The sequence below is a fragment of the Erythrolamprus reginae genome, chromosome 9, assembly GCF_031021105.1.
Source record: "Erythrolamprus reginae isolate rEryReg1 chromosome 9, rEryReg1.hap1, whole genome shotgun sequence".
Classification (NCBI taxonomy): domain Eukaryota; kingdom Metazoa; phylum Chordata; class Lepidosauria; order Squamata; family Dipsadidae; genus Erythrolamprus; species Erythrolamprus reginae.
Genome location: NC_091958.1, coordinates 36,048,901 through 36,061,425, shown reverse-complemented (window position 1 = coordinate 36,061,425; position 12,525 = coordinate 36,048,901). Strand labels below are relative to the sequence as shown.

At 42.1% G+C, this 12,525-nt stretch overlaps 1 protein-coding gene across 2 annotated transcripts in view; it reads right to left on the bottom strand.

The window, feature by feature from the left end:
* Positions 1-12,525, bottom strand: part of RBFOX1 (RNA binding fox-1 homolog 1) — a 438,314-nt gene that overhangs the window by 112,433 nt on the left and 313,356 nt on the right. For both annotated transcript variants that reach the window (XM_070760820.1, XM_070760821.1), the window contains one exon: positions 9,327-9,459. In XM_070760820.1, the coding sequence (XP_070616921.1) occupies positions 9,327-9,459 (133 nt within the window). The remainder of the gene's footprint in view (positions 1-9,326; positions 9,460-12,525) is intronic.

Sequence of the window (12,525 nt, the reverse complement as noted above, 5' to 3'; positions counted from 1 at the left end):
GACCTTGGGGTTCTATGACCATCATAAACATGATTCAGGTGCCAAGCATCTGAAGTTTGGGGATGCTGCAATTGTTGTGGGGAAAAAAAGTCAAAACAGAGTGTGATGTTACTAAATCAACTGTTGTAAGTCAAGAATTATCTGTAGTCAGTTCTATGATACCACCTTCTTCCATGTGCCTACACACTCTTGGCAATCTTTTTTTTTGTACAAGGAAACATACTTTTACACATCTTTGTTAGTGTCACCTCAGATCGTTATGCCTTGTAGGGAAGATGAAAGGACCTAATTGAATATCTTCAGCTGGGAGAAGCTGGTTTTTCACCTGTCTAGAATTTGTTTAAACTCATATTTCAAGCTGTGTTCTAAGAAATACTGGATGTCTTTCATAGGAGGAATTATTTGTCAAAAAGACCAATAAAGGCAACTTTTTCTGTACTTTTCTCCCAAAATATTCCCCTGAAATGCAGAGCTACAAGGGTCCCTTGGTAGCAATATGGCACTCCTCTTAATAATCTGCACCGCCATTCATCCCAAATATTTGCACCTAAGGGCTGCTTCGGATGAATCCTGGGGAATATGTAATTATGTTACATGTTCTGAAAGCAATTAAAGCCAAGTATAATTCTCTCCTCAGTCACCGAATTGACAAATTTGTGCCAGTCATTCTCACTCATCCCAATTTAGTTTGCTGGGATGCCGTCGTGAGGAAAAACGGCAATAGGGAGATTATGTGAAAGAATACAGACCAGGACATGGAACTGTAAAAAAAAAAACCTGAGCGACCATGATGAGGAAAGTTTCAGAGAAGATAACTTGGTCCTGAAGGAAAGCCTGAAAAAGAAACTCTAAATAACCAAGATAATTAACCTCTAACTGATCGTGCCTTGGTTTTGTTAAGGGAAAAGAAAAGCTTTGATAGGCTTTGAAGATTATTATTTCACCCCTCAACAATAAAGATAATTTCTGGAATCCCTAATTTGCCTATTTCTTGGCCCTGCACCCTTCAAAGAGTTGAAATAGATGGTGAAAGGGCTAATTTTGGCAGGGGAGGGAAAGGTTTCGCCAATGGGTAAAGTGGGTATAGGGCATTGATGGAAGATAATATTTGTACCTCAAGGTTGAAATGAGGGCTCCTTGGGGCTCTCTGAGCTTGGATCTTTTCTTGCAGACATTTCATTACCCAACTAAGTAATATCATCATTAATAGAAGAGAGTGGAGTTTGCTCTGTGTCTGTATACAAATGCCAATAGAAGAGAATATTTGTAGCTCACAGTTGGTGGGGTTCTTGGTGTTTGACTGCTTTCTTTCAGATATTTCACTATTGCATCTAGCAATAGATGCAATCTATATAGACTTTTGCAAAGCCTTTGACTCAGTAGTTCATGACAAACTTATTCTGAAACTAAAATCCTATGGCATCTCTGGACCTCTGCATGGTTGGATTTCAGCGTTCCTGTCCTACAGACAACAAGTGGTCAAAATAGGTAATGCCATATCTAATCCCACTCCAGTTAACAGTGGCGTCCCACAAGGCAGTGTTTTAGGACCTACTCTCTTTAAACTCTACATAAATGATCTCTGTGACAATATCACAAGCAATTGTGTTCTCTTTGCTGATGATGTTAAACTATTTAATACCACTGACAATACTTCTACTCTTCAAAAGGACCCTGACCATGTAGCTGAATGATCTTACAACTGGCAACTTCAAATCTCTACCAACAAATGCTCCATCCTACACATTGGTAAAAAGAAACCGAATACTAAATACATACTTGGTAAAACTGAACTCACAGAGGACCCTCACTCAGTCAAAGACCTTGGAGTACTCATTTCCAATGACCTAAATGCTAGAGCCCACTGTAACAGCATTGCCAAAAAAGCATTAAGAATTGTAAACCTAATCTAACGTAGCTTCTTCTCTAGAAACACTGATTTATTAACCAGGGCATACAAAACATTTGTCAGACGTATTCTAGAATATAGCTCACCTGTATGGAATCCATACTGCATATCAGACATTAATACAATTGAAGGAGTCCAGAAATACTTCACAAGAAGAGTCCTTCACTCCTCCTCACGTAACAAATTACCCTACTCCTCTAGACTTCAAATACTACATCTAGAAAACTTACAACTACATTGTCTCTGAACTGATTTAACTGTTTTTCATAAAATCATACATCATAATGTACTCCCTGTCAGTGGCTACTTCACCTTTAACAACAACAACACAAGAGTACGTAATAGATACAAACTGAATGTAAATTGCTCCAAACTTGACTGCAGAAAATACGATTTCAGCAATAAAGTGGTCACCGCCTGGAACTCATTACCTGACTCTGTTGTTTCTTCCCCCAGTCCCAAAATCTTCAACCTTACATTATCTACAATTGACCTCTCCCCTTTTCTAAGAGGTTTGTAAGGGGCATGCATAAGTGCACTTTTGTGCCTAATGTCCCTCTCCTACTGTCTTATTCAGGGCCACCATCAGGAATTTTGGGGACCCATACAGCCTAAGTGTCTGCCCCCCCGCCATTTTAAAACTATTTTAAGTCGCCAAGCCACTCCATCCCCTGGGGATCATTTCCCGCTTCATGCCAAGCGAGGCGGTCCCATAGGCCAATGTTTCCCAATCTTGGTAACTTGAAGATATCTGGACTTCAACTCCCAGAATTCCCCAGCCAGAAAACGCTGGCTGGGGAATTCTGGGAGTTGAAGTCCAGATATCTTCAAATTGTCAAGGTTGGGAAGCACTGCCATAGGCTATTTCAGGAACTGGGTTAAGCCGATTGTGTGGACTCGTCCAGGAGAAAGAAAGAAGCGGGAGCGACGAGGGAAAGAAAGATTCTCCTGGCATCGGTCAGGCAGAGCGAGGCTTATTTACGGCTCCTTGGCACTTCTCCCTTCTTGGAAGAGGCCTTGTTGACAAAACCATGTGCTTTCTAGCAAGGGGAGAGGGGAGGGGGATCCCACACCCAGCAGCCACCGGCGAGGAGCTGGAAAGGACGAGGGGAGAGAAAAAGCAGGGTACCAGCAGTCAGGCGGGTGTCTTGAGGGGGCACTCCCATCTGGAAGGAAGGGAAGAAAGGCGAGGGCGAGCTATGAAGGAAGGAGGGAGGGAGGGAGGAAGGAAGGAAGGAATGGTAAAAGGGGCGATCAAGAGAGGAATGGGTGAATGAATGGACGGAAGGTGGGAAGGAAGGAAGGAAAGAGGGAAGGTACAGGAACAGAGAAAGGGTGCAAAGGAAGCAAGGAAAGGTGTGAAAGGGGAGAGTAAGAGAGGAAGGAGTGAAAGAAGGGAATGAGGGAGGAAAGAAGGGAGGAAGGAGAAGGAAAGCAAGAAATGGAGGGAGGGAAGGAAAGAAAAAAGAAAGAAAGAAAGAAAGAAAGGGGGAAGGGACAGGAACAGAGGAAGGAAGCAAGGAAACTTATGAAAGGGGAGAGTAAGAGAGGAAGGACTGAAGGAAGGGAGGGAGGGAAGAAGGTAGGAAGGAGAAAGAAAAGAAGAAATAGAGGAAGGGAAGGTAAAAGAGAGAAAGAAAAAGAACAAGAAAGAGAGAAAGAAAGAGAGAAAGAAAGAGAATGAAAGAGAAATAAAAATAGAGAGGGGGAATGAAAGAAATGGAAGGAGGGAAGGAGGGAGAGAAAGCAAGAGAAAGAAAGAAAGCAAGAGGAAAAAAAAGAATGAAAGAGCAAGAGAGAAAGAGAGAAAGAGAAAGAAAGAAAGAAAGAAAGAAAGAAAGAAAGAAAGGCAACTTCAAAGAAGGCTCACTGAGCATCTCTCACTCTCTCTCTCTTTCTATCCCTCTTTCTTTCTCTCTCTTCCTTTCTATCTCTCCTCTTCCTTTCTCTCCTCTCTCCCCCTCTCTTTCTACCCTCCTTTCTCTTCCTTCCTTCTCTCCCTCCCTCCCCTCCCTCCCTCCTTCCTCTCCATTTCTCTTTCCCTCCCTCTTTTTCCCTTTTCTTTCTTTTGGTCCACTTCTCTCTCTCTCCGCTTCTCCACTTGCCTCCCCCTCGCGCCTCGCCCTTCCCACCCGGCCACCCGCGCACGCTTACCTGCTCCCAGCGCCAGCAGCAGGAATTCGAGTAAGCCCCAAAGAAGCCATTGGCTCCGGGCGGCGGGCGGTGTTCATGCCCCCCCCCGAACCCCCGGCCCAGCACTTCCGGAGGCCAAAAGGCGCGGCTCTCTTGCCCTTGCAATCCTCGGGGGGACACAAGGCCGGCGGAGAAGCCGGCTGGGCTCAGCCCTCTCCCGGCTTCCCCAATTCCGCTTCCCCAGCAGCGCGGCTTGGCTTCCGGAGGGCCGAGCCAACGCCGCGGTCATTCCTCCTTCCGCGGCTGCCATCGGGGCTCCCTGACTGTCTGCTGGCCTCCCTGCCTTCTTTCCTCGCGGGGGTGGGAAGAAGGTGTGGGCCGCGGTCGGAGAAGCTCTGCAGAGGCAGAGTTTGTCTCAATCGGGGTTGGAGAGTTTTTGGCGGGTGCCGCCCCCCCCCCATTTTCCAATTTGGCCGGGCCCGTGACGCCACTCCCAGTAATACCGGTCTATCGGCGGCCCTGGTCTTATTATCCTTTCTATTACTACGTTCTAATGTTATGTTATGTTAATATGTACTATAATACTATACTTATTTGACAAATAAATAAATAAATAAAATAAATAAATAAATCATCACTGCTAGCAAGGACTGAGGTTTCCTCTCATTTTATGCATTAGTGGCTAGTGGCTATATAATAGTGGCTACTAACTGGTAGTGGGTTCCTACCAGTACGGTTGACACCATCGTACCAGTAGTGAAAATTGAGCTGTGCAAACAGCTCTGCGTCTCTGGCCTGTGCGCATGTCCGAGCGAGATTTTGCTTCTGCACATGCACAGGAAGCAAAATCTTGCAAGGGGGCACACACGCATGTGGCATTTTGATGATTTTTTTCTTCTGCACATGTAGAAGCAAAACAAATCACCAAAATCTCACATTTGTGTCCCCCCCCACAAGAGTTTGCTTCCTGTGCATGCGCAGAAGCAAAATCTCACTCAGACATGCACGTGTGCACACTGGAGACGCAGAGCTGCATGTGCAGAGCACCGGTAGCAGCAGGAGCAGCAACCCCCGCCTGCATATAACGTGAGAGCAAACCCCACTCTTGCTAGCACTGACGATGTTATGCGGTTTGGTAACAAAAAGTTTGCAAAGAAACAAACAAGTTAGGAGAGCACCAAGGACAAACAGAGCTTAGGGTATTTTTAAAAAATACATGTTAACAAATGTGAATGCAACTGTTATTACAGTATTTTTTGGAGTATAAGATGTGCCGGAGTATAAGACACATCTTAGTTTTGGGGATGGAAAATAGGGAAAAAAATAATCTGCCTACCAGGTATTCATCTGGCTAGTCTTTAGTCTGGTCAGTTTCAACACATTAGTTTGCTGGTTTGGAGCCCACGTGCTTGCTTTTTATCCCCTGGTTGGGGATAAAATAACTGATCTGATGGTCATTTTGAAAAATCCTTTCTTAGTGAGCACTTAGAAGCCAAGAGGAACATGTGTGCCAAGCTTCAAGTTTGTAGGCTTTACAATTCTGGAGATTTCATGATGATGTGTGAGTAGTATTTGGCTTTTATACATATATAGATTACATTCAACACTTTGGGCCTTGGAGTCAATATAGAAATACCCTAAGAATATAAAACTTGTAATTCTCAGCCTATTTAATTTCTGGAGGGGAAAAGTGTATGGCACAGGATATTTTCTGAGGAATTCATATGAGAGAATAAGTCAGAGACTCGTCTTAAAAATACTTAAAAACACAGAGAGTTTTAGGAATTTGATTCCCTCTCTATTATTCACAGAAAATTTGATGGAAAGAAATAATGTGTATTAGGTTTGAAAAGCTGACAGATCACTATCTTTCATTCTACTACAGTCCAGGATTAATGGCAATCCATTAAAAAAGGTTCTTTTCAGAAGCATCATCTGATCCTGATTTTATGTATGTGAGATGGGGGGGAAATGCAACAGGAAAAAAATGATGGAATGTCATTCTGAAAACAACATCTTGTATATTATGTCATTATATTTTGCAACTGTTCTCAACATTCCATCAAACAGTGTTTTTTCCCCAGTATAATAATTGTACATCTGTTCTCCATTTGTTAAAATGGCTTTCTTCTAACTCAAGATGAGTATCCTACTTGCAAAAAACAAAAAGAAGTTTAAAGAATTTATTATTGGGAAGATTTAACACCCACAGCCTCCTCCAAATCCAAATCCAGACCCAAATCGCCTCCCCTACAGATAGCCCTTCATTTATAACCAGTTGCTGTCAAGTTCCACGGAAGTCAGAAAATACAGGCAGTTCAGATAAATACAGTGGTCCCTCTACTTACGGACTTAATTCGTTCTGTGACCAGGTTCTTAAGTAGAAACGTTTGTAAGTAGAAGCCATTTTTCCCATAGGAATCAATGTAAAATCAAATAATACGTGCGATTGGGGAAGCCACAGGGAGGGTGGAGGCCCTGTTTCCTCCCAGGAGATTCCTAGAGAGGCCCCACAGAGGCTTCTCCCCACCTTTCCCGTCCCTGTTTCCTCCCAGGAGATTCTTAGAGAGGCCCAACGGAGGCTTCTCACTGCCTTTTCCGGCCCTGTTTTCTCCCAGGAGATTCTTAGAGAGGCCCAACTGAGGCTTCTCATTGCCTTTTCCGGCCCTGTTTTCTCACAGGAGATTCCTAGAAAGGCCCCACAGAGGCTTCTCCCCACCTTTTCTGTCCCTGTTTTCTCCCAGGAGATTCCTAAAGAGGCCCCACAGAGACTTCTCCCCACCTTTTCTGGCCCTGTTTCCTCCCAGGAGATTCTTAGAGAGGCCCCACAGAGGCTTCTCACTGCCTTTTCCAGCCCTGTTTTCTCCCAGGATATTCTTAGAGAGGCCCAGCGGAGGCTTCTCTCTGCCTTTTCTGGCCCTGTTTTCTCCCAGGAGATTCCTAGAAAGGCCCCACAAAGGCTTCTCACTGACTTTTCCGGCCCTGTTTCCTCCCAGGAGATTCTTAGAGAGGCCCAAAAGAGGCTTCTCACTGCCTTTTCTGGTTACAGTTTCGGAGGCTCGGGTTTGTAAGTGGAAAATGGTTCTTGAGAAGAGGCAAAAATATCTTGAACACCCAGTTCTTCTCTATAAAAGTTCATAACTAGAGGCATTCTTAGGTAGAGGTACCACTGTATAAAGATTCATTATGTGCCAAACGTGTCTGTAAGAATCTGAACTACTAACAGCCAAACCAAATTGGGGGTAGATAAGGAATTCATGGTGGGCTGGACTTTGATCTCTTGTGGGCATGAAGGGACTTGAGGCTGATGATATGTTTGACACATACCTCTCTCAGGTTCAGCCTGATCATCTCTTACAGTCACTTTGAACAGTTCAAAGTTACGATAGATGTCTCCAGGTGTTCTAAAGATCTGATGGCTACCCATGCCCCACGCTACTATGGTCACATTGTTAGCATTTACTTCTGATTTCCTACAATAGTGGCCCACAGCAAACAACTTGTTCACTAATTTTACAACTTAGCATTGGCTTTATGACTTTGGTGTCCGCTTAACAACTGCTGCTATAAAGGTCCTAAGATTGGGTTGATCACATGAGTGATATGCTCTATGACAGTCATAACAGATTGTGATGGGCAGGCTCTATGACAGTCATAAGTCAAGGACCACTTGTAGTCCTTGTAAATATAAGTAGGAAAACTGTGGAGGACCATGACAAGGATAAAGTCAGAACAATATTTTCAACAGTTCGCTAGATTTCTGTCCATCATTTTCTCAGCTTAGCTGAACCATGATAAAATGGGAGGGGAATAAAATAAGTATGTAGTCTCGCACTGACTTGTTCAGAAACAAGGATTTTTAGATATAGCCAAGTCAAAATTCCAACTATCAATGAACAATATGGAACTAGCAGATTGTCTCAGACTGTCTACCAATATATTTTGGTGCATCTCTTCAGACAGTGTGAAAAATAAAAATTTCAGTTTTATATGGAGTTTTCCTAAAGTCTGAAGCCCCCTTTGTGTTTCTTTGTTTCTTCTGTAAAATATGTCCTATCAAGTTGTTGCAAATAGATTTATACTCTTTTTACAATGCTGGGATCCTTCTTTGACTAGATCATTTGACTAGGTCTAGATGGAGAGTCTTAGAATCAAATCTACCTTCAGCAGTAGAAGTAATTTGGCCAGCCATTCTATTTCACAGAAGTATTCTTCTTTTTCAAATTCAAATCCAAAAGAAGGAAAAGGGAAGAGAAAGGACTGTACCAATTGATCTGCTGCAAATGAGCAAAAATAATTTATCTCCAGACTTATGCTTCTGTTTCAAGAAAGATAGAGAATGGAATGCTCCATATTTTGCCATGATCTATTTGATTTAAGAATGGATGGGCAAATTTTTCTATGGTTGGATTCTTGAATTTCTAGAACAGGTCATCTCTAAAGGTTTGTGTCCTATTGTAGGGGTCTCTAAACTTGACAATTTTTAAGGCTTCTGAACTTCAACTCCCAGAATTCCTCAGCCAACATGGCTGACTGAGGAATTCTGGGAGTTGAAATCCACCAGTTTTAAAAGCCAAATTCAGAGACTCTCCCTACCCTATTGGGATTGCCTTCTCCTTAATCTCCAGGTTGAGTGAATAAACCTTTTATTATGTGGGGAAAATGAAGGTGTGCCATTTTAAGAGACAATAAGCACAAAATCTGTTTCCCTCAATAATTTATGCATTTGATTGGAAAGTTCTCCACAAGCATGAAGCTTAAAGCATGCACAAGCTTCCTAGGTAGCCATCATAACTATATCAACACACTAAGTCCTTCTGGGTTACAAGTCAAACTTTCACTCCCCTCTCCCACCGCTTCAGAAATGGATTTAAAATATGATTCCATCTCCTCAAGAACCAGATGTTTGCCATCACCCTCCAACACAGCTCTGCTCCCATGCGTTTCCTCTGCCTTGTGTTCCTTCTCAAGGGGAATTTGCATAATAACACGGGATGCACAAAATGCTTGAGAGCCACCAACCATGGCAGGGCAAATTACTATCATTTGTCAACCCCCGTGTGCAAGGTGATCCACTTCAGGCAACGGAGATTGGCAGCCCGCTGTGCGAGGTTGGTGTGGCGAGACAAAATGGTTTCGCCTGGGAATTCACAGATGCTCGGTTGCCTTTTTTTATTTTATTGTATTTTGTTTTATTTATTTTGGCTTCTTCTCTGTGGGAAGTTAGAAGATGGAAACATGCAGAGCGACAGGCTGAAGACACTCAGGACTAGCAGTGACTTACCCGCCGTAAGCTGGAATCGGAGGCGGGGGTGCTGCAGCTCGAAATGTGTTGTAGACGGTGCGACCTCGGCCTCGAAGGTGGGCCCCTCGGTACGCGGCAGCTGCAGTTGCAGCTGGATACGGGAAACCCGGCACTAAACAAAAGACAAAAATGCAACAGGTGGTTGATACTTTTTTCCCCTTCTTTTTCCAAAAAGGAGAAGATGCTGGATCATTCAGCATTCAACAGAATCAAGGTTTAGAATGGAATAGAATAAAAAAAAAATATTGGCCAAGTGTGATTGGACACAAAAGGAATTTGTCTTGGTGCATATGCTCTCAGTGTACATAAAAGAAAATATAGATTTGTCAAGAAATGTGGTACAACGCTTAATGATTGTCATAGGAGTCAAATAAGCAATGAAGAAACAATCAAAATTAATAAAAAACTTAGGATACAAAATAGTTAGGATACTTAGCCTGGGTGAACAGCCATAGGCCTTTCTCAATGAAGTCTGCTCTCTCAAATTTGTAATATTCTCACGTTAATTTAATTTAATTTATTTGAGTTATATGCCGCTTACAACAACAAAAATGTAAGCTCCTTTCGTTCATCAGATACATAAAATAAAACTGTTGTTTTAGCAATTGGTTTTGGATAATTTACGATTCAGGTGCTAAGACTGAAATCAATATAGATTAAGATTTAGGTAATAATATACAATATAGTAATGTAAACTAGTATGTTGAAAAAACAAAATAATATAAAAATAGCTGTAGCAATAGTGTCAACAGATAGGTTGGCAAAAGTGTAAATCATTGAGTGTTTATAAGATTAGATATACAATTGCAACTGTGAAAGACATTTATACAGTATGTCTGTATAGGTCGTGTTTTGTTTATGGTTTTTTTGTTTACGTTTGTTTTGTGGTATTTATGTCTTTTTCTTAATGTAAATAACTAATAAAGATTATTTTTTTAAAAAGAATTAACAATGGAGGGCAAGAATAGGGTGTGGTGTATTACATAGGGAAGAAAAGTCTTGGTTCAAAACACAGCACAAACCCATTTCTAGGTTATAAAAGATTGAATCCAGTTGCCACGATTCAACCTTTTTGATACTTTTGTTCTGGATGACTGAGTCTTCATTGACATGTTTTTGGGTTATGATAGATCTTTGGGTCAGCTGCAGTTTGATTGCCTGTTTCGTTGGGCCTGAATTGGGGATGAAACAAATTCCAGATGGGATGAATAGGACAAAGCTGGTGTGTGTCATTTCCACCCAGTAGACCAGTGTTTCTCAACCTTGTGGACTTTAAGATGCATGGACTTCAGTGTTTTCTGAGTGGAAGGGAAAGGGGAGGGCTTTTTAATTGCATTTTATTATATGGTGGGTTTTTAAAATGTTGTAAGCATCTTGAGCCATGTTAACATGAGTTGGGTGGCTAAATATACGTATTGTTCACTCCAAGAGGTGGGAAAATGAAGTTTGCAGATTGGCCGAGCCATCTGACAGCTCTCTATAAAAAAAATAAATAAAGAGCTGTGTTTTGTTTGTTTCTTTATTTGATTTCTGTGCTGTCCAATCCCGGAGGACTCAGGGTGGCTTACAACAGTATAAATTACATAAAAAATTAAAATAAGTCAAATAATAATAATAATAATAATAATAATAATAATAATAATAATTTAGATATGTATGCCGCCCCTCTCCAAAAACTATGGATGGCTCACAATAATAATAAACAATGTACAAATCCAATATTTAAAAAACACAATTTAAAAAACCCTTGTAATAAAATAATCACACAACCCAATCAGACCATACATAAACCAAAATAGATAAGGGGAGATGTCAGTTTCCCCATGCCTGGTGGCAAAGGTGAGTTTTCAACAACTTACAAAAGGCGAGGAGGGTGGGGGAAGTTCTCATCTCGGGGGGGAGTTGGTTCCAGAGGGCTGGGGCAGCCACAGAGAAGGTTAAATTTTAGTTAAAATCTAAAGTATAAAACCTTAATTAAAAGCCATAATAAACTGACCCGTCAACATGCATATATGACATTCATACAATTTGGCCATGATAGTTGTTGATTGAGTGGTTGTGATCAAGGCTCAGCTGTGGTTCCTAGAGGACACCCAAGTTGCGAACCCTATCTGAGGGGGTCAATGTTTCTCCCCTCAGAACAATGGATGGACAGATTGAATAGTCCTTAGGAGGGAATGCCCACAGCCACTCAGTCTTGTCTGGGTTGAGTTTGAGCCTGTTGGCCCCCATCCAGACCCTTACAGCTTCCAGGCACCGGCACATCACCTCCACCATTTATAACCTGTCTCAAACCTCTTCAGTCCCAGTATCTAACACAAACAAACAAACAAACAAACAAACAAACAAACAAACAAACAAAGCCACTCATAATAATTGAAGGCAACTCTTAGCAAACTGACTTTACATGAATGTCATTGCACTACATCAGAATCTATTAATATTTACTGTAGTCTTCACATGTGGATTTCAGTGATAGATTTACAGCTTTGTGCTGGTAATTTGAATTTCATCCTAGAAAGAGGCTGAACTGTAAATGTTGACCAGTAAACTGACACGGAAATTTGATGAAGTTCTTTTATTTGAAGGCATCCCTTTAGTTTAAGAGCTGTCTAGTTCATAATTGGTTTAAAGAGGCTGAGCAAATGAATAGAACGGGAGTCAGATTTTCTACCCGGCTGGCTAGTATGAAACTAATTAAACAGACATACGCATTCATTGATATAAAAATGGATCCTGCATTTGTGAGAATATGCTGGGCAGGAGGCGGGGTGAGGAGGAGGACAGGGAGGGATAGAGGGAGAGGAGGAGAAGGAGGGGAGGGGAGGGGGAAAGGGAGGGGGGAGGAGGAGGACAGGGAGTGGTAGAGGGAGGGGAAAGGAGAGGAGGAGGGGAGGGGGAGGTGTTGGAGGAGGAGGAGAAGGTGAAGGAGGAAGAGGAGGAGAAGGAGACAACAACATGAATCTGGGAACTTCTGATAAGTGATTTATTACATAAGAGTTCAGAAACCATTACAAAAGTGATCCAGAAACTGCTGGTATCAAGGGCAATTCTATTTGTATTAATCAATATTCATACTCTTTGCATCTTTTCCCCCTTCCCATTCTACATAAAAGGCTAGGGTTTTTTTCCCCTCTGGGCACCTTGAGAGCCATTTCTCAGTTTCAAGAGGAGTCTA